We start from the raw sequence: 19375 nt of genomic DNA, 5'->3' as shown, positions 1-19375 counted from the left end.
TTTCCCTCTAAAATCAATCTTTGCTTCTTTTGTCCGTTCCCATGTGCAGTGCAGCTGAGCTAGATGCCACTGTTGTGGCCCAGGGCTGCAGTTCTGTCTCTCACATTGGCTATCCTTGTTGCATGCTAGCCCCACACTCTGCTACTGAACACAGAATTAAAGGATCACACTGAATGGATTTGACCTGACTCTCTTTCTTTGTGAGTTAGTACAAGCCCTGGGTGATTGGAGTAGCCGCAGGGATACCCAGCTTCCTGGCCTTGGTCCTTGCAGTCATCTTGGCAGTGGTCTGTGTTCTCCAGTGGTCAAACTTCAGCTGGAAGCAGGTAAATACCTTCCATCTCCTGGATGCCTTGCCACTTCCTAGCCTAGTCCTCTACATCAGAGTTCTGATTCAGTACCTTCTGCAGCTCTTAGGATGTTCAAGACCACACCCCTAGGCACTCAAACCGTCACTGCTCTGCTTAGGAGTTACAGGATCATAAAGATAAAAGAGAAATTCATGTGAAAATACGGGAGAGGCACCGCCAAGTGGTCTGTTAACTAGCAGGAAGTAAACAAAAATCTATCATCATTGTTCTTCAGTGAATTTCTCGTTATTTGCTATAGGAAATCATTCATTTAGGAATCCTCTGACTACAAAATAGCGTTATTTAGTTCCCAAAACACTGCCGAATTGTTTCATACTATGTAGTTTGGTCAACTTTTTCCTCTGTTCCAGCCCATGGGGTGGGTTTAAATGCCTACCTCCCTATTGGTGGGGTAGAATGAGGGGGTTGTGTAGTACCCTGCCTTGTTCCTCTGGGGTGAAAAAGCATTCATGTGTCCACAGAAGAGGAAAGTCAGAAAGCATTGTGGCAGCCGTGCACGTGAGTGTTTTTCCCTGTATTAAAGGGGGACCGGGTGGATTTAGGACGTTGTAGTGAAGGCAATTCTTGGGCATCAAGGGTTCACATCTACAAGGTAATTCCCACGGGCTGGCATCAAGTGGCCTGCGTGATTGTCCCAGATGAAAATCATTTTGATGTCCAGCTTAGATTATGTTAGATATTATTCCATGTGGTTATTTATGCCCCAAGTATGTTCTGAGTTCTGAGCAATTTGATAACAGAACATTTTTTCCCTGCTCTGTACTTCTTGCACTGTTGTTGGTGAATTGTAGATAGGTGGTGTTTGTCGCTCTTTCTGTTCATCTCTTCAGACAAGTGGGTGTCCTGAGATACAGGAAGAACATGAATATGAGCGATCCCCTCCCAGACCTCCAGATGTAAGTCATCTGTTAACTGATTCTTACTGTAGCACACAGGCTTCTGAGTGAATTACTAAACAAAGGACTGGCTTTAAGGGTAGCCCTAGACTAATAATAGAGACCTCATGGAAAGCTCTCTCCCCATGCTTGCCTGTGGCTCCTACACTACTGCTGTTTCTAGCTGTACGTCTGTCTGATGCAATCTCAGATGAGGGTCCAGCAATAGATTGCCATTGTTTTAGAGTACACAGGTATTACAGCTGCATCCTGCATGGGCAAAAATGGAGGGAGGAATGAACCTGAAATGTGAGCAAATACATTTTCTTCAAAATATTGCCAAACATTTCCAAAGAAAGGCAGGAATTCTCATGCACTGTATTCTCTGTAGCCTGAGTACTTTGTTACAGCCATCACAGAAATAATATTTTGCTTCTAGGACTTTTATCTGACCATGATGGAGGAGACAACAAACGTCTACGTAAATGAAGATCAAGAAAAACACTTCAGACCAGACATCCAAGCACAGGCAAAGCCCCCAAGGATGAATAAGCCCAGAAGAGACCCACCTGTGATGGAATACATTTATGAAAATCATCCTCCCTTTCACTGAGAGAAAAGCACCAAATAGTGGCTGGAACCAGAAATAGCAGACACAATCCTTTTCCTGGACACTAGGGGCTACACAGCTGCATTTCATGAACAAGAGTTTTCTCTTTAAGCATACAGGAAATTCTAGAGAACAGGACAAAGAGACTGCATGGGGAAAGAACCTGTTTGGAATTATGCCTCTGAGATGTGGAAGCAAAATGAGATTCCCTGCATTTGGGGAGTAACAAAGTGCTGTGGGAGAGGTGTTTTTGCTGTCCTCCTAAATTTAATTTATTTTAATAAAGAACATCTAAATCCTTGTAGTGATAGTAGAGTGAACAACTAGAGTGTTTGCTGGAATCCCCATCATTCAGGTTCTTGAGCTCCTCACAACTGCCTGGGAAAACATGAATGCACCCTTGTTTTCAATTTGCAGAAGGAGACTAGACTGTAAATGAGGTGAAGTGATAAGCCCAAGAAAACTGGAGGGAGTGAAGTTCCAGCTGCTGACTTTAGCCCCAGGGATGGCAATTTCCCTTAGTTCTCAGCTAATCCTTACCCACAGTGGTATCTCACTCACACTATTTTCTCTGTGCCCCTACAAAAGGTATTTCAGCTGGGAGCTGAAGTGGGAATGTTTATTCTCTTATGATTTCAGTAAGAGACACCAGCCAGAGAAATGATCTCCTCTGCAGCCCCATCTTGATTCATGTGAGGATGCTGGGCGGCCACAGTGACAGGCAGGGTTGTGTTGGCAACTGCTTTGGGAAGAAAGAGGAGCCATAAGGAAGATGCTCCCAGCCTGTGGAAAGGCTGGGCCATAGAGTACCCTAGGAATGAGAGGGGCAGCCAGGAGGAGGCAGAGGTCCCACCAAAGGGGCACAGCATTGAAAGTAGCCAGAGCTTCAGCCTGTGAATGGAGGAGTGCTGTCCTCCAGGAGGGATGCTGCCGCCGTCCTTCAGCCAGCTGCAGGCTGCAGGGCTGGCAGGGTTCCTTGCAGGCAGCAGCAGGAATCCGGTGGTGAAACAGGCAGGGCCCTCGCCCTGGGAAGGACAGCTCTTCTGGCAGTGCCGTGGCCGCAAGCACTGTGACCTGCTCTGCAGTGGAGCAGTGGCTGCAGGGACTGCCCCAACCCAAAAAAAGCCAGCAGCTCAAGGCCTCATAAATAGATTTTTCTTTATTGGGCTGTTAATGTACACATACCATACTGTCCAGCAGCAGAGCATGCTGCCCTTAGTGGGACACATGCTGCAGGAGAAGCAGGTCATGGGCAGCCACAGGAGCCACGTTTGTAAGCAACTCGGCTGTTCAGTGGGACTTCTGTGCTCAGTGAGCGCGCACACACACTGTCAGTGCAAGGGGCTGCAGAGTCACACACACAACTTCCCTGTGACATGGCAGAGCAATTCTAGGAGGCTTTGAAATCATCTGCTCTGTGTATGCATCCGTGTTTGAAGAGCCTGGGACTTTGGAAGCTATCTTCATGGAGGTGTTGGGTAGGTGAGCCAACACTCCTGTCATTGGATTTAGTAGGGGAGAGAGATATAGAGGACTAGACAGGCTAGGGAACACCGCAGAGAGGTTTTGTGCCCATCAGCGGGGAAGAGCACAGAGCTGGTAGGAGGGAGGAACATTTCCTGTTCCACTCAGTGTAGGGGTTATGCTGAGCTCCTCAGGCCTGAGGACAGCCTTCAAGGTGAAGTTCTGCAAGATCGTGGTCAGGAGCAAGAATATCTCCATGCGTGCCAGGCCCTCTCCAGGGCATATTCGCTTCCCTGGAAGTAAACACAACAAATAGTGCTGAGCAGGTGCTGCTGTGTGGGTTGGAGTTTGTGCTAGGCCTACGTGCTATGCAGCTTTATTTACTAGGTACAGCTAGTAAATAAAGCTAGTAAATAGCAGCAGGGAGGTGACTGACTGGGAGCTTGGCTGGGTGTGTGAAAGAAGAACAGGAGAAGCCTTGAGTGTGGAGGAGGCATCACGTGGAGAGGACGAGAGTGAGGTGACACAGAGTGAGTGAGAAAGTGGAAGGTTGGGGCTGTTGGTAGGTGAGTGGTTATGTGTAGCCTACTTAAAGGTGCCCAGAAAAAGCGGAGCTGCCACGGAAAGACAGGTAGGTTAAGAATGGCTTCAGTGGTTGTGTACAAAGGTGACAGGTGCTTTGCGAAGTGTGAGTGGCACCCGTTCATGGCATTACATCAGCAGCTCCCAGTGGGAGTTCCAAAAAGCCACGAGGCCCCAAAAGAGAGGGCTGATGTGGGTGGGGAAGGGAGCAGCAGGGAGGAGGTATACAGAGAGCAGCGAGCCCCAGGGAAGTACTGGCAGGACCAGGCAGGACCACGCGGGGAGCAGGTGTTATGGGGAAAAGAAGGGTGGTTCCCCCAGGGAAGGACAGCAGCTCCTGGGATAGGAAGCCTGTGCGTTACCTGCTGAGAAGGGCATGAAGAGTTCACTCTTCCTAAAGGTGCCGTTCTCGTTCAAGAAATGTCCAGGGTTAAACTCATTTGGGTTTGGGAACTCCTTGCTGTTATACAGCACAGAACTGAGGACGGGGAAGATTGTGGTGCCCTGCAGTAAGACAAGAAGAGCAGAAGTGAAGGGAGGTGAGTTAGGTCACTTAATCCAACTGTCTGCCAAGTTAAGGCTGAGCTGACTAGTGCAATCCTCTCAGAGCCTTCAGCTACCCTTTGGGGACTCTCGCTTTGGAGAGGCAGATTTAGGGAGGCCCTGCTAGATGTCACAGCATAGACAGTTGTTCTGGCTGCCCCTCCTGTGTTCCCTTTCTGTTTCAGCCCATTTATCCTCTCCTTTCTCTGGTTGTTTGGGGACACCCCACCTAATTCTTTTCTTGGTGTTTCACTATAATGAACTTGTAGATGTACAATGTTCCTTTGTTTCTGTGAGCCCTGAAAAGCAAAAGCACACAAGATTGTAGCTCTCGTCTCTTCTGACAATTTTCTCCTGGCACCATCCTCTTTCTTCTTACTTTCTGAGCAGCCACTGACTGGGTAACAGGATAAATAATCCAGAAGTGATGACAAAAGAGCACTCTGCTAGAAGCTGAACAGTTCCCTGGGCCCTGCCTTTTGATTTTACACTGACAGATGAAAATCATAATGCTAACAGCCCACATGCTGCTGTTTCCCCAGCGTTCATGGTCCCTCAGAAGATAGGAAGTAACATGAGCATCACTGCAGTGGTCCAGGCCAGGCCAGGCCATGGGCTGCCCTAGCCTATCAATCAGCCTGCCTCTGGCAGTGGCCAACAACGATTGCCTCAATAAGTGTGTAAGAACAGGGCAAACAGGTTTTACTCATTCATCTGAATGTAAATACAGTTTCCATCACGTTTTGCCTCGGGGTCTCTTTGCTCTCAATAACCACAGACTGACTCTGCCTCCAAGGAGATGCCCAGGCTCCCTCTGATGGCAGTGAGCAGTTCCACAGCTTTGCTGCCTTCGTGTGGAGACTCTGCTCTGTTTTTTTTGTGAGCTCAGCGTGTTTCTATTGATAGGTCAACCTGCAGAGCAAGTGAGCAGAGGTGTTGGGCAGACCCAGTGTTCTGGTCTCAGCCCAGGGGGCAGCAACAAGGAATTGCAGACATGCTACAGCAGCCTGGGGATCTGAGGAAAAAAACCTTTATGAAGGCCCAGGTGATGACATGGTCAGGTCACAGCATTTCTAGCTTCTGGCTTGTAACTGACAGCCTAAGAACAAGCATGCTGCCACCTTGTTGCTGAACTTGAGGGAGCTTGCCCACTAACCTTGGGAATGAAATACCCTCTGAAGTAGATGTCTTTGGTTACAGCATGAGGGACGCTCAAGGGGATGAGGGTGATGAAGCGCTGGATTTCATGGGCCACTGCATCTGTGTAGGGCATCTGGGTCCGGTCAGCCACACAAGGTCTTCGTGATCGTCCTACGACCCGGTCAATCTCTTCTTGAACTTTCTCTGTCAAGAGAAGCACAAACCATAAGATGGGTGAATAAAGCCAAACCCACCCAAACAGGTTGTCCTAAGCTGTCCACAAACCTCATGGATTTGCTAGAAATGATGGGAGCATTTATATTGATTTTGGTGTTGTCTGGAAAGCAGCTCCACTGCAGCCTGTGCAAAGAATGCCCTTATAACAAACTTGGCTAAATAGGAGTACCGAGAGAGAAAGATGTGGACACAGCCAAGTCCCTGGCTGGTGAGGGGGTGCATTTGCTGTTGATGGCCAGTGAAGCTGAGGGATGTGTAATAGCCCCCCAGGGGTATGAGCATACAAGGATTTTGCCCATTTAGATAGAATATGAGAGAAGAAAAGTTGAAAAGGCAGTAGCATTAGATCTGTGTCCAGTCCAGGGGAACGGCTAGAGGAGAAGAGATCATAGACTGGTACCTTGTATCTCTGGGTATTTGAGAAGAAGCAGAAACCCGTATCTTAAGGTGGTGCTAGTTGTCTCAGTTCCACCAATGAACAAGTCAAAGGCTGTGGTTATCAGGTTCTTCACGTGGAAGCTGGAATTGGGTTGGTCTTTTTCCTAGAGAAAAGGCTGGGTTATTTCTCTAGTTGAACTGAGAAAAGGGCCCTTTCTTGTGTCATCCTGGGCCCTACTTTCCACCCAGAGCTGTTGCGTTTCTCTGATAAGGTGTGGCAGCCATGTGGGACAATTCAATGCTATCTTTGTGCAGTAAGCAAGACCCCAGAGCAACCTTCTTTGAATCTGTACATTGTCTCTTAGGTATATAACTGTCTGCTTGCCCTTGCTGTGCCAACTGCTTTCCAGTGCAAGAACTGCAAGACCAGCCTGCAAATGCCCTTGTGTTTTGGTGCAAGCAGGTGTAGGTCTTGGTGTCCAAGCAGCTGAGGGTAGTGACTGCGGAGTGTGCAGACCACCAGCTATAATCTCTAGCACAGGCAACATTAGGGGTATTGTCAGTGTCTGTCCACTTGCACAGACCAGTTGCCTGGCTTCAGCACTGACAAGGGGCTATCCCAATATCTCTATTAGTTAGGAGAAGGAAGGGGTGTTTGGGGATGAGCTGGGGCTGTATGCTCTCTCCTAACCTCCTGCATTTTGCTGAGAAAGCAGTCAATGAAATCCTGAGGAGAGCTGGGATCCAGGTAGGCTTGGTGCGTCTTCACTTCCTCTGCTACAAAGGCTTTTACAGCATCAATTTCTTTGAACACGTTGTTGTGTGGGCCAGGCAAGTAATCCAGGATCTCTGGAAACATCTGGTATAGCTGGAAGGAAAGAAACAGGAGGTCTTAGCAGGAATCTCAGAGGTGGAGAAAAAGAGTGGTTAGGACTAGGGAAAAGCTGCACTTAGCTGGCAAAACCAGCTGCATTTGCAAGGGTGTTTCTTGCTCTTGAGCAGCAGAACATTGATGGGTCCTAGTTTGAAGGCTGAAGTGAGACTTCATTGGGAGGGAAGCCTCCTGCTCCCCTGGGAGAATGTTACCACTGTGAAACGGTTGCTGAAGGTACCTGTCCCCAGAAGGAGCTGATCATCTCAAAGATGTTGTTCATGTTGCTCATCAGGGACAAGAACTTCTTGTCTTTATAGTCATATCGTTTCCCAAAGATGACAGAACATATGACATTGGAGACGGTGCAGCACAGCATAAATGTTGGGTCGAAGGGCATTTCTGTGAGTTCAGAAAAGTTACAAGCCATTAAAAAATAAAAAAATAAATAAAAAAAGGCAAAACCTACAGCTACCATGGGTAACCTGACCTCTGGTGGTTAGTGGAAACTCACAGTCCCTTATTGACACAGAAGGGTTCTTCAAAAAGTACAGTACATGATCATGGAATTGTTAACTGCTTTGTAACGAGGGGCAGCTACTGCAAGGAGTAAATGCATGGAAACATCTATTCACAGAATCACAAAATGGTTGACAGACCTCTGGAAATCATCTTGTCCAACCCCCTGCTAGAACCACTTGCCCAGGACCATGTCCAGACAACTTCTGAATACCTCTAAGGATGGAGACTCCACAACTTATGCTTAAGAACGTGGGCTCCCTAAATGCAGTCTTTTTTTTTTTTTTTCCAAGTATAAGCTATATTAAAAATAGACTATACTCTTTGTTTTTCTGAGCTCTTCAAGCAAGTGCTCAGCTTCCTCCTGGATCCTCTCTTCAATGCTCCTCTTCCCCATCCCGAAGTTGCGCAGAGTGGTGAGAGCAAACCGACGGACATGTAGCCACCCCTCGTTGTTGCTGAAAATAATGCCTGCAGAGGAAGAAGAAAGAACGAAGACCTGATTTGGTGCGCTGGATGTAAGATGAATGGAGACTCATAATGACAGTGAATCCTAGCCCTGTAGATAGCACTGACATAGCATCATAGAGTACTGTGGTCTGGAGACAACCTCTGGAGGTCCCATAGTCCAGCTGCCTGCTTTTGGCCTTCTCCAGCACATCCCCAACCTCCTTGCGAACAATAAATCCCTCACATCCACACAGAATTTCCTGTGCTGCAGCCTGGAGCTGTTGCTGCTTGCCTTTCCACTGTGCATCAGTGAGATAAGTCGAGCCCCATTTCTCAGAAATCCTCTTTGGATGGTGGAAGCCAGCAGTTGCAGGCTGCCCTGCCTGCCATTCTCCAGGTGGGACCCTCCCCACATCACTCAGTCTGCCCTCGTGCATGGTGTGCCCCATGCATCCCTTGCCATACTTGTCCTCAGCCCCTCCCTTAGCCTCAGGAGGAGCTCAGTCAGTGAACATACCTAATCCTTTGTTACCCCGGTCTCCCAGTGGCATCCTTCCTCTGGCAGCAAACTCATCCCCACGATCAATCAAGGCTTCTTTTACCACGTCATGTCCACACAGCACCACCACTGGATCAGAGCCCAGGTGCACTGTGAAAACTGGCCCATACTCTTCGCTGAGCTGTCAAAATGCAAGAGAGAACACGGCCATGTAGAGAGGAGGAGTTGAAAAGTGACCACGCCATTCTTCTGCAGGCAGTGCAGCCTCACAGACCAGCAGGGTTAAGATCTGGTCCTCTCATGGCAAATGTCAGCCATCAGATCCTAAACAAGGGTGAGAGCAGTCGGGGGTAGACAGCTGAGATCCCCATGGCTTTTCTGCTGCTCTGGGGTTGGCAGTCATCAGGCTATAGCCAGACGTTGTCCCCATGCACAGAGCACATGCACTTCTCACCCGGAGAAGAAACCGAGGGGAAAAAGAGAGTCCGTACCTTCTCAAGGGTTTTGGCTAAGTCCTTTGGTTTCACCTGCAGCAGATTCCCTAGGATGGGAAGAGGAGCTGGTCCTGGAGGCATCTTCCCCTTTCCAGACCGGATTTTCCATCTGGCGAAGTTGAGCAGGCAAATAACACAAACCAGGAGGACAGCAGACGCTGCCCACAGCAGCTCCATTTTCCAGGTGGAGGAGAGCTTGTGAGGCTCGGGAGTAATTGAGTCGGGCTGCCCAAGCCTGAGCTTATATACTGAAGTGCTCTGCTCTGTTAGATCAACATCACGTTTTTGATCACGTGGCTGAGTTATCCAATGTTACTAGTCAATCATTTGAGACTGCTGTGTTGCGAAACCAGGACTGAACTTCTCCAAAGTTAATTGGTCATTAACGACACACCTTGTCTCAAGCAACTGCAGAGGCCAACAGAGATTAAGTTAAAAATGTGCTCATAAGACTTGATTTGTTTCACTTAAACTTCATTGTTATGGAGATAATAGTATGGGCTGGGCGTTCCACTTGAGGTGCTCCCAGAAATTTGCTGTTTTGAGAGCACCTTCCGTGTACCTCGGTGCCATGTGGGTTTCCCATTCTTCAGCATTGTTTGCGTTAGTTCTCAGTGGGGACAGCCAACCCTGCTTGTTCCTGAAGGCTTCCTGGTGCTAGTAGGGGAGGTCAGACTGCAGGCAGCATGCTGAACACACTGGTGTGTTGTCTTGTGAGCAAAGCAACTGCCTCAGTTTCTCTCCCTGGGGGGGGGTATGGCCTCACAAGAGAGGAAAGTATAAAATATCCACCTAGCACAGGCAGAAAGGTCTCTGGGCATAGTGATAGACAACAAAGGGCCTGCTAGAAGAGAGACCTTGGGACTCTGACCTCTTCAAGCTTTTGTAAAGGAGAGAAAGAGGAAGATGAGGAGGTAGAGAAGAGAGAAATCAAGAACTTGAGAGGGCTTCTAGGGAATGGGTTCCCAAGCTGAGAAAGATCTGAACTTGTGAGAGATTGTGTATAGGTTAGTGCACCCAACCTACTTCTGGAACGTGGCATCAACAAAACAAGTCCTTCTTTTGTTAATGTCTGATGGGTGCACCCTCAGCAAGTCTGTGGGTGATGCCAGCTGAGTGGTGTAGTGGACACTCCAGAGGGAAGGGATGCCATCCAGAGGGACACTGACATTGAAAGGTGGGACCATGTAAATCTTGGGAAGTTCAACAAGGCCAAGTGCAAGGTCCTGCACCTGGGCTGGGGCATTTCCAAACACCAGAGCAGAGTAGGTGGTGAACAGGTTGAGAGCAGCCCTTTGGAGAATAAGTTGGAGGTACCAGTGTATGAAAATCTCGACACGAGCTGGCAATGTGCACTTGCAGCACAGAAATCCAGTCATCTCCTGGGCTGTCTCAGGAAATGTGGCCAATAGGTCAAGGGAAGCGATTCTCCCTCTCTATTCTGCACTCGTGAGACCCCACATGGAGTACTGCGTCCAGCCCTGGGGGCTCCAACGCAAGGGAGACATGGACCTGTTGGAGTGGGACCTGAGGAGGGCCACAGGGATGATCAGAGGGCTGGAGCACCTCTCCTAGAAGATTTGGGGTTACTTAGCCTAGAGTAGGGAAGGTTCCAGGGATGCCTTACAGTGACGTTCCAGTACTTAAAGGGAGTTCACAAACAACATGGAGAGAAACTATTTACCAGGGTGTGCAGCGATAGTACAAGGGGTAATGGTTTTAAACTAAAAGATTTAGAGTAGATATAAGGAAGAAATTCCTCATGATGAAGGTGGTTGGATAGTGGAACAGGCTGCCCAGAAAATCTGTGACTCTTGCAAGCTGACAGATCTCATCCAACGAAGTTAGGGGATGTGTGACTTGGTGGGAATTAGCTGAGGGCCTGGGTGAACTGTATGCTTGGTCGGAGTGTGCTGGGTTTGCGGTGCAGCAGCACATTCATGTGAGTTTCGCCTTCACTCAGAGATGCTAGTGAAGGTCTCCACCCCTTGCAAAAATTTCAATAGCTTACCTATGAGTTTTTAAGTCATCCTTGCTCTCTAACATAGGTGCAATAATTTGCTTACCTTTATCAAATATTTTTATAATTTTATCTTTACTTGTTTTTCTTTTTTAAACTCATTTCACTTCTTATAGACTGGTATCTGATGATTGCCAACAAGTTCAAGCTAGTTATTGATCTTCTGATCTCATCTGCTGCATCAGCTCATGCCTTGCCAGGGCAGTTCATGGAAGTTCATGTGTGCCTAAGGACGTCTAGCCAGTGACAGTGGAGTTCACGGGAGTTCGCCCTGCTGCATGTGGCCTCGCTACTGCTAGTTCATGACTCCGTCACCTTTTCTGTAATGTTCTTGTTCCTGGGAGGAAGGGTTCACTTCTCAGCTCTGCCTCACAGTTTGTATACTTTAGGCAAAATATTCCCCAATAGGAAAACTTTCAAGGCTTTTCTCTCTCTCTCTCTTTTTTTTTAATCAGGATGAAATCAGTGTATTCCAAATATCCCTACTCCCCCCGCCCCCCCCGGCAGACACACTGAGGATTTACAAGGCAGGAAAACTCAGAAGACTAGTCACGCCGACCTTTCCCCGAGGGAAGCCATGGGCCTTTTCATGTTGCAATAGTGTCCAAGTGACGCTATTTTCTGGGTGCTTGCTTCTATTTGCAGAAGCCATGAGTATGCAGGGCTGGTTGTTCCTCTCCATCCATGTGAAAGTCCAGGAAAGCCAAGCTCAAAGCCCCTCTCTCCATCTTTGCCAGGAACTTTGTCTTAAATCCTTTGGAGGCAGGTGTTTGGGATTTTTCAAATAAAAGGCTAACAGTGTTGTAGCTTTGCCTCTTCTTTCTAAAACAAAGCTCAAGCTTGAATAAAATGTCATCACTGTGCAGAATCTCTTGCAGGCTTGCTGTTTGCTCCTTTTCTTCTTGGACCTTGGTTCAGAAGGTGACACTGCCAGTGCCACCCCTGCCCACTGTGCAGCCAGCACCCCTCTTCCACAGAATGCTCTGTGTGGATATCCCTGCTGTCTGCAGATGCCTTTTGGCTTCTGGGGGCAGTGTGTCAACTGTGGTACACCTCTGTGCACAGCTGTTCTGCACAATGCTGCAGGCTGTAGCCTTGGCTCTCGTCTTCAAAGAGGTTGGGTGGACAGTCTTTTATTTAGTGTGGAGGTGAGGAGATCATCTCTGGGGTTTGGCATCTCAAGCTGAGGGGATATGGCAGTGCTGTGCACCCCTCCTTCAGCTGGCACCAGAGTCCCAAAGGTCCAAAGGCTCGCTTTGGTAGAGCCACATGTGGTGAACACCGTGGTAGTATTCTCTCAGCCCTTTTCACTGCTTTGATGAAAAAAAAAAAATGTTAGGAGGAGGTGATTTTCCTAACAGATATCCCAGAAAGATTTTAGTTTGCTGGGGTCTGAGTAGCCTGCAGAGATGTGTGCCTCACCTACCTTCACCCTGTCCACGTGCGGTTTGTGGCAGTCTTGGGGGTAGCTAAATGTATAGTTAGAGCTGGGTCATTGTTGTAAGGTGTGATAACTAGCAAATAGACCAGGAAGCGGTTTGGGAGGAAGAGAGATATGTATGTTTCCTCTCAGCCAGACTGCTTTCCACTTCCTATAACAACTTCTTCCAAACAATATTTCATTTCCTCAGATTTCACTTGTTTCACTTGCCTCCCATCTCCACTTTGTAGAATCATTCAAGTTGGAAAAAGCCTCTAAGATCACCTAGTCCAACGTTTATCATCCAACATGGCTGTCAAGTGTGTGTATGTATGTGTAGAAATTGGGGAAGGGAACTTAACTGAAACTGTTCTCAGCACAGGTATTGCTGTGGTGAGTCTACAGCACTCCAGGTATTTTTTCAAATAGAGTTGTTCTTCAAGTACCTGTAAATATTTTTCCTATTGGCATAAACAAACTATTGGCGAGTTAAAATTTAATGAAAATTGTCTCTCTAACTCCAAAGTACTTATTTATTTGGTTTCTTTATCCTAATTATCAGCAAGTAATCCAGTCAAGTAGAGCATTCAGGTGTTCACAGTGGCTGTGAGACTTGGGCAAGGTTTCTTGGCACACCTCTCCGTATGACATCAGTTTCTACAGAGATCACAGGCTTATAGAACAGTCCGCATTAGAAGGGACTTTGAAAGATCATCTGGACCAGCCTTTTGTGGAAAAGGGTGCTAGGTGAGGATGAAGCTTCCCTCCCTGCCAAAGTCCAAACGTTTTCCCCAGTGCCTCTCCACCATGGCTGCCCAGTGCTCAGGAGGTGCTGGGGAGAGCACAAGGGGTTCATGAGCACTGCTCAAAAGCAGGCAGCCTGTCAGGATCCATTCCCTCAATCCCAGCTGTGCAAAGCTGCTGAGAAGGTCTTGTGCTTTGTGGAGCAGTACTTTTAGTCTGAGCGCGGTAGGGCTGACATATTGGAAGGGGACGACTGTATGTGTGAGGGTGTGAGATGCATTGCAGTTATGGGCAGGCAGTGGGTACTAGCAGGCAAAACATTTCCTGGGATCACGGAGGTTCACCCTTATCTGTGTTTCTGGCCCATCTTAGGCTTCCCAAAGGAAACCAGTCAGCTTCTGAGGGTGAATGTCCCACAAAGTGTATGGTCCTGTCACCCGACAGCCTACCCTGGAACAGTCCTGCAGCTATCCCCACACAAGCTGCACTGCAAACAGGGCTGCAGTCCAGTGCTGGGAGTGTTCAAGGGCAATCACCTCTTTTTCCTTGTGCAAAGCTCCCTGAGCTTCCTAGTTTTCCAGAGGTTTCATATGGAGCGCTGTTCTGTACTTACATGTCAGCACCCTGTGTCTAGCATTTGAAGCAGTGGCACCTTTAAAAGAGAAAAAGAGCATTGACACTCAGCTTTTTGCACTTATGTGGTGTAATAAGTAATCAAAGCAGCAGTAGGTACATGGGGAAAAGAAGGCACATCTCCTGGATGGGCACATCTCCTGGATTCTTCCAGTGATGGGAAGAACTCAGGGTGAGAAAAGGAGTCTGAAGGTCCTTCTCAGGCTCCAGAGTAAATTGCACGGATGAGCCACTCTCAGCTCTGTGATATGAACACAAAAACATCTCTCGACATAAGCTCAGCTCCTATGCCATGGTTTGCTGGAAGGGATGCAGACAGGCTGTGACAAATTCAGAGCCAGGTGAGAGCAATAGAAGGTGTTAAACTGCTGGGCTGGGTCCACCTCGACACGCCAGGAATTGGTGGTCCCGGTTGGCTCCACAACTTAAAAGGCCATACTAGGAGCAGATACTTTATGGTCCTCAGTAGGAGAGCAGGATGGGTGTTGTAGGGCAGGCTAGGCCTGTGTCTGGAGCTCTGCTCTTTTGGGGGTTGCTTGGTCCCTTTGCTTTGGTTGTGGGGGCTCAGGGCAGCTTTTTTGCTGACCCTGGCATGCTGGCTTGTGGTCAAGATAGCTTGCAGCTCACCTTATCCCTGGGCTGGGAAGGGAATGTTTCCTTTGTGCTGACTGCTTGGGGTAAGTGAGAGCGATGTCAAGGGGCCTTCTGGCTGCTGCTATCTTTACACAGTGCAGAGGTATGGTTGGAATGAGAAGAAAAGGGCTGGCTTTAATGTGAAGTGCTAACAGCTTCAGTGCTTTGTATGTGAATTGGGAGCTGATTATAGGACTCCTCAGTCATGGATTGAGGTGAAGCTGTGTGCCAGGGTCTAGGTGGCCCTGGCTGCTGGGTTCCCTCATGTTCTTCTGCTGGACCCTAATGCAGACTGGGACCCTGTCTCCCCCAGAAAGTTGGGGTTACAGCATGCCCCTGTCTTTGGTGTGGCATGCTGAAGCCCTCACTGTTGTCTCCTTTTTCCCTAGACACTGAGGGGAAGGCACATGCCCTGCACAATGACTCTGGCTGTGGGCTCTGGGTTTCGGGGGCTCCAGACGGCTCTAAGAAAGTGTTAGTCTCCTACACCAGTTGCTATGTCTTTGAATGGGTGAGTGACCCCAGGGACCCTGCTGGGGCTGCGGTTACTGCTGCTCTGGCTGCCCTGACTGGTGTGGTTCTCCCCCAGGATGGCAATTACCTCATGATTGTGGGGCTCGAAGGCATAGATGCAGCTGGGCAAAGGGTTCTTCTGGAAGAGAAGCTGCTCAGGTGCCCTGTGGACCTTCCTGGTAAGGCTCTGAGAGCTCCTTAGGAAACCCTGCCTGTGGCTTGTGGCTGCTCCTAGTCAGCCTGGGGCTGGGAAGGGGAACTCATTGCTGCCCAGGAGATTCCCTGGGGAAGGATGTGGATGCAGGAGCCCAGCTTGCTGGGGACTTGTGCCTCAGCAGGCTTCCACACCAGCTCTGGGCCATGTGTTTGACTCTCACCTGAGTCCATGAAACTTCCCTTGGCTTATATGCAGAGTCACCAGGACAACTTACACCAGTGTCCTCTGTGTTTGTTTTTTTCCTTCCCTGTCCTGTTCCTGTGCTCTTGCTGAAAACTTATGCTACTTCTTTCAGCCCTGGATGCCCCAAGCAGCAGTGTCTGCTCTGCCATCCGCAGCCAGGACCGGCTGCCCTGTGCCTCCTCCCCTGTCAGCCGGGGAGACTGTGAAGCACGGGGCTGTTGCTACAACCCCAGGGACAGGGTGAAGACTTGCTACTATGGTAACACAGGTAAGTGTAGGCCACTTTCCTCCCCTCTGGGAGTTGCTGCTGGCTGGGAAGCCTCCTTTCCCTGGCAGAGCAGGGTTGGTGCATACCAGGCCCACAGGTGGCTTAGGGTTGTGTTTTTTGGCTGTTAAGGACACTGCCTCATGGAAGTGTCCAGTCACTTCAATTATAGCAACAGAGCTGGGTTTAGGGCCAGGATCAGTGTTAACTGTTGGACAGGAGTGTATAGAGCTGGCTGCACTTGCACCTTGTTGTGCTCAGTGTGTGCTCTGGGGATTACAGGCAGGAGAACCTGCAGTACTTGCTGCTCTTGTCTCTGCTGTAATGTTCAAGGCTGCTTCTTCCTGAACTGAAAACTGTTTTCCTCCAGTGACAGCTCACTGCACACCAGATGGACAGTTTTCCATTGCTGTTTCTCGGGATGTCACCCTGCCACCTGTTATCCTGGACTCTGTGCATCTGGCCAGTGGGCCAAGTGCTGGCTGCACCCCTGTAGTGAAAAACAGTGCCTTTGTTGTGTACCAGTTCCCACTTTCTGCCTGTGGCACTACTTTTCAGGTAAGAGCTGCAGCTGTCACCAGGCAGGACTGCAAACTCCAGATAGACCTGGAGAAACTTGATGTGGCTTGGGCTACTTAGTGGGCACCCTACAGGCTTCTGGAGGCCAAACACTGTTCTCCAGTCTGGCTTTACTGCAGCCACAGTGTCTGGTCTGTCATTACAGGTCACTGGAGACCACATTGTGTATGAGAATGAGTTGGTGGCATCCAGGGATGTGAAGACTGGGAGCCTTGGTTCTGTCACTAGGGACAGCACTTTCAGGTAATGCTCTGGAGCCGGGACTGCTGCTATGTGCAGTCTTCCTGGAGAAGTTCTTGATTGTCGCAAGTTCTGAGCTCACAACAGGGACACTGGAGTAGGGTAGGGACTGACGTGTCCCTGATTAGAGGTAGTAAAGCTGGTGCTGATCAGTGACACTACAGATTCCAGTCAGAACTCCAGAGAACTTTCAGTAGATAAAAGGAAGTGTTGGAGGGGAGACTGGGGATGTAATTAACTTAAGTAGATAATTAGGTTGCAGCCTTGGAGAAAGGCAGGTAGGCAGTGTCAGAGTGAACTTGCTTGACTTGGGGTGTTCCTGTCCCACCAGGCTACATGTCCGCTGTAGTTACTCAGTCACTGGGAGCTTCGTCCCCCTGAGCGTTCAGGTCTTCACACTGCCACCACTCCCTGCCGTGTCCCAGCCGGGTCCTCTGTCCTTGGAGCTGCGTGTTGCTTCAGGTATGAGGTCCACAGTACTTGCTCTAGCTTCTTGGGGTGGGACTCTGGTCTTCACTGGGTAGTAAGGGATTCTTAATGGGTGAATCATGGTACTGCTCTTCCCCTGCCCCACTGGGGACTTAATGATATAACTATGAAGGATGCTCTCTCTGTCTGATTATTCCTGCTCTAAAATGACTCTTGTTTCTTCTCTCCCAGATAAAAGCTATAGTTCCTACTACATGGACAGTGACTATCCTCTTGTGAAGGCTCTGAGGGACCCCATTTATGTTGAAGTTAGGATCCTTCAGAGAACGGACCCTGACCTGGTTCTGGTCCTGCACCACTGCTGGGCCACTCCAAGTATCAATCCCCACCAACAGATGCAGTGGCCTGTCTTGGTGGATGGGTAAGCAGATTGTAAATAGCTTTGGGCATCAGGGGAATGATATGTACTCTTAAATTTCTGGCCCCTTTCTTAGGTGCCCTTATGTAGGGGACAACTATCAAACACAGCTGGTGCCTCTGAGTATTGCCTCAGGACTACAGTTCCCATCTCATTACCAGCGTTTCACCCTCTACACATTCACCTTTGTGGACTCCACTTCCCAAGAGATGCTCTCTGGGCTGGTAAGATAGTGTATTGGCTGCCTAGCTTCTTCATGAGCAAGTAATATGTGAACAATAAAAATCCCTCCATGTCTGAGACTCTTGTCCTTTTGGTACCTGGGAGGTATCTGGATTGAATGTCATTAACTCCATAGTACTTAGGTGATGTTCACCAAACCCATCCAAATCCAATTGAGCAGGTATGGAGTAGCCTAGAAGCAGGGAGGTCAGCTCATGCAGCTGACCCAAATTAGCCGAAGGGATATTCAATACTACATGGCAACATACTCAGGAATGAAAACTGGAGGGGTTTTTCTAATTACACTACTGCTCAGACACTGGCTGGACTTCCCTCCTGCTGTGGGAAGGGGTGCGTGAGGAATTGCCTTTGTATCACCTGTCACTTAGTGTTTTCTCTGTTCCCACTTCCTTCACTTATTAAACTTTATCCTTTTCCTCTTAAGCCACAAGCTTTCTTGGTTCTGCTCTTCTACTTCTCTCCCTGTCCTGCTCGGTGAGCAAGTGGTATGTGGGTGCTTAGCTGCTGGTCAGATCAATTTACCACACTGAGATATCTGTCTACAGATACTGGGTGACTCAAGGCCATGTCCCCTTTCTAGGTGTACCTGCACTGCAGTGCCTTAGTGTGCCACCGGTCTGTGCAGGAGTCCTGCACCACCACTTGTCCTGCTGGAGCCAGTAAGTGTCCTAGCCTTGGTGCATCCCCATCCAGAGAGGCAGCAGGGGTCTGGGCTCCCAGCTGGTGGGTAGGGCACATGTGCTATGGGCTGGATCCCTGGTACAGCTTGACAGGCCCTTCCTGTGCCTTTCCACTGAGAAAGGGCTCTTCCCCCTACCTTTTTGGCATGAGGGCTCTTCAATCTCTTAACTCTGTTCTGACTCGTGGCAGGCTTGGCCATGTGGTGAGAAGGTGAGCTGGACAAAGTGTGCTGACCTTCAGGGCTTAGACATCTTGTCACCTAAAACTTTCCTGCTATTCCACAGGGGGTAAGAGGAGTGCTGAGCACAACTTTCAGGATGGTGTCTCCCATGTCTCTAGCAGAGGCCCTGTTGTTTTCCTCCAGAATGAGCTAAGACAAGAAGCTGCTGTGGATAGTCTCAGTAAGTGTGCAGCCCAGCCAGGCTGGGTAAGAGGCTGTTTTCTGTTGAGGCTGTTCTCTCTTAACCAGGGCTTTGTTTCCCCTACAGGAGCAGCTGTGCTTGCTGCAGCCCCCTGGGCTCTTGGCTTTGCTGCTGTGGCAACTGTGGTGGTGTTAGTGGCTGCTGTGCTGAGGTGGAGGAAGGTGCCTGTAACACATGAAGTCAATGCACTGCAATAAAGTGGCTTCCAAACACACTTAGTCTGTGACTGTGGGACTCCTTCTGCCTGGTCTGGAGCATGAGTAATGGAACAGGGGTAAGACCTGGCCATAACTTTTTTTTTTTGCAAGACAAAAATGATTCTTATGGCTGTGAGAGCAAGCTTTCCAAATGCTCTTTATCTAAATGCATCTCACTTTCTGGCTGTTCTGCTCTGGGATTGGTGTTAACTCTCTTCTTGTCAAGAAGGAGCCCCTGTCATGGCCTGGGAAGCTGCAGGCTGAACCAGGAGTGATGCTGGGTGTGGTCTGTGTTTCTGTCAGTGACTAAGCTAGCCTTTAAAAGTACTTACCAAAGTACTTATCTTGGTTCATCTCAAAGACTGAGCATGACTGCTATGAAACTAATGCAAAGTAGATTTTGCATGTGCTCTGTTTTGGGGGGGGGGGGGGGGGGGCATGTAGAGCAGCTCTATGGCTATAAGGAAGGCTATCATTTTTAACTTAAAGTCATTATTTTTTGCAG

General features: G+C 48.9%; 3 protein-coding genes across 3 annotated transcripts in view; 2 read left to right on the top strand and 1 right to left on the bottom strand.

Moving 5' to 3' along the window:
- The window catches only part of TLL2 (tolloid like 2), a 93112-nt gene extending 91219 nt beyond the window's left edge, over positions 1-1893 (top strand). Inside the window, 3 exon segments of the mRNA XM_040563977.1 lie at positions 210-326; positions 1202-1267; positions 1686-1893. The gene's annotated coding sequence lies outside the window, so the exon portion shown is untranslated.
- Positions 1894-3000: 1107 nt separating this feature from the next.
- LOC121073180 (cytochrome P450 2C16-like) lies at positions 3001-9245 on the bottom strand. The gene is made up of 9 exons (XM_040563918.1): positions 9031-9245; positions 8558-8720; positions 7912-8061; positions 7313-7473; positions 6892-7068; positions 6223-6364; positions 5602-5789; positions 4265-4406; positions 3001-3613 (listed from the first exon to the last, which is right to left on the bottom strand). The coding sequence occupies exons 1-9, from the start codon at positions 9208-9210 to the stop codon at positions 3432-3434; spliced, it is 1485 nt and encodes a 494-aa protein (XP_040419852.1). The 5' UTR covers positions 9211-9245; the 3' UTR covers positions 3001-3431.
- Positions 9246-14311: 5066 nt separating this feature from the next.
- On the top strand, positions 14312-18884 carry ZP4 (zona pellucida glycoprotein 4). The gene is made up of 12 exons (XM_040563914.1): positions 14312-14527; positions 14873-14994; positions 15073-15175; positions 15509-15664; positions 16032-16219; positions 16386-16483; positions 16812-16942; positions 17141-17330; positions 17404-17551; positions 18151-18229; positions 18536-18652; positions 18740-18884. Exons 1-12 carry the CDS (start codon positions 14329-14331, stop codon positions 18868-18870), a joined length of 1662 nt encoding a protein of 553 aa, XP_040419848.1. The 5' UTR covers positions 14312-14328; the 3' UTR covers positions 18871-18884.
- Positions 18885-19375: the final 491 nt, after the last annotated feature.

The sequence above is a fragment of the Cygnus olor genome, chromosome 7 (genome assembly GCF_009769625.2).
Source record: "Cygnus olor isolate bCygOlo1 chromosome 7, bCygOlo1.pri.v2, whole genome shotgun sequence".
NCBI lineage: Eukaryota > Metazoa > Chordata > Aves > Anseriformes > Anatidae > Cygnus > Cygnus olor.
Note: the sequence above shows the minus strand (reverse complement) of the source record. Positions and strands in the feature narration are given on the sequence as shown.

Coding starts and splice junctions, on each gene's coding strand:
- ZP4 (XM_040563914.1), top strand. CDS start 14,329: ATGGGTGTTGTAGGGCAGGCTAGGCCTGTGTCTGGAGCTCTGCTCTTT. Junction 16,943..17,140: donor GGAGCTGCGTGTTGCTTCAG/GTATGAGGTCCA, acceptor CTTCTCTCCCAG/ATAAAAGCTATAGTTCCTAC. Junction 17,331..17,403: donor TGGCCTGTCTTGGTGGATGG/GTAAGCAGATTG, acceptor CCCCTTTCTTAG/GTGCCCTTATGTAGGGGACA.
- LOC121073180 (XM_040563918.1), bottom strand. CDS start 9,210: ATGGAGCTGCTGTGGGCAGCGTCTGCTGTCCTCCTGGTTTGTGTTATT. Junction 7,069..7,312: donor TCAGCTCCTTCTGGGGACAG/GTACCTTCAGCA, acceptor CTTTCCTTCCAG/CTATACCAGATGTTTCCAGA. Junction 6,365..6,891: donor TTCTCAGCAAAATGCAGGAG/GTTAGGAGAGAG, acceptor CCTTTTCTCTAG/GAAAAAGACCAACCCAATTC.